Source organism: Rhagoletis zephyria, unplaced genomic scaffold (assembly GCF_001687245.7).
Source record: "Rhagoletis zephyria isolate East Lansing unplaced genomic scaffold, Rhagoletis_zephyria_1.1 Rzeph_scaffold_74311, whole genome shotgun sequence".
NCBI lineage: Eukaryota > Metazoa > Arthropoda > Insecta > Diptera > Tephritidae > Rhagoletis > Rhagoletis zephyria.
This window is the reverse complement of record NW_016231360.1, coordinates 1-1,228: the sequence shown is the minus strand read 5'-3', so window position 1 is coordinate 1,228 and position 1,228 is coordinate 1. Positions and strand designations below refer to the sequence as shown.

Sequence of the window (1,228 nt, the reverse complement as noted above, 5' to 3'; positions counted from 1 at the left end):
TACGTTCTGCTAAGAAGGAACATATCAATATTTCAGCCTTTTTTGCGTTTATTACATTTGTAATGAAGCCTTAAAAAAGTCGCCTACTTTTTCTGACTTTCTATGCTGATACAGTTTTTTTGGTACTTTTGCGAGCATGCGTGTTGCAATAGATCAGATCTTCCTGATTTGGCTTTTAATTTGACTTTGCAAACATTGCAATAAGGCTTTTAACCTCAAGTGCTTTGCATCATATTTAAGTCATCTGTGCCCAAAGAAAAAATATCTTTTGAAGAAGCTGCTGCAAAAAACAAAGCTTGTAACGTCCAAATGACGTTAAAAAGGTCAGCCTGGCAACGCTGGCCCCGACACAGCAGTTTCTTTTGCGGTTTGAGAGCCAGTGTAAGTATACGCAATTAATTAAATAGATAATAGGGAGCACTGGTTTATTACCAGAGAACCATGCCAGAGAACGTAAACGTTCTTTGTAATTCAAGGAAACCGTTACACGCACAATTGTGTTCCATTCAATAAAAATATTTGGGTGTTTCATATGGAGATAGGTGTATTTTAGCACGAATAGATAAACTTGCTTAATTATTTTATGAATTATACAATCTGCGGCTATTCGAAAATAATAATATAATGCGTGTAAGTATCAGCATATATGTGTAATATTAAATCCAAGCAACCATTTTTTTATATTTCTTCGTACAGATCTTACGTTCGCAGTATTTGAAGTACAAGGCACAGCAGGGTCAGGAAGCCAGTACAAGTTCTAAAACAACAACAACGGTAAGTAGTGTTTATCCTACAACTATTGTCGCCAATAGCCACCTTAGTTTGTATTTACCTGTGCCCTCAGCTGGCTTCGTTACACGATGAAACTGAGGTGCAGCATACAACCTCCAATAAGGCAAATGGAGATTTGAAATCAATACAAACCGTTACGCAGACAACACGTACCACAATACGGCGGAGTTCGATAGCACCACTCAAGGATAATTCTTCGCGCGCACCCTATAGGCGCAATTCAAGTTATCCAATAAATGAAACTACGCAGATAGTAGCCGATAATTTGCAAACGTGTTTGCCATCTGGTCAAGACGAGATTAATAGCAAATGCCTTGATGCGCCTACAACGCCTGCAGCAATACAGCAGCGACGGCAGACAGTCGCTTGCACTAACGCCGATGAGCATTTAAAACATCAGATATTAAACGCATTAAAAATTAAATTGCTAAACACG

The 1,228-nt window shown here is 38.5% G+C and overlaps 1 protein-coding gene across 1 annotated transcript; it reads left to right on the top strand.

The window, feature by feature from the left end:
- Window positions 1-465: 465 nt before the first annotated feature.
- On the top strand, window positions 466-1,225 carry LOC108357315 (uncharacterized; the record flags this gene model as incomplete). The annotated part of the gene is made up of 3 exons (XM_017608404.1): window positions 466-630; window positions 697-774; window positions 845-1,225. Coding segments are annotated over exons 1-3 (465 nt in total), but the record flags the coding sequence as incomplete, so codon positions are not given.
- Between the last annotated feature and the right edge of the window lie 3 nt (window positions 1,226-1,228).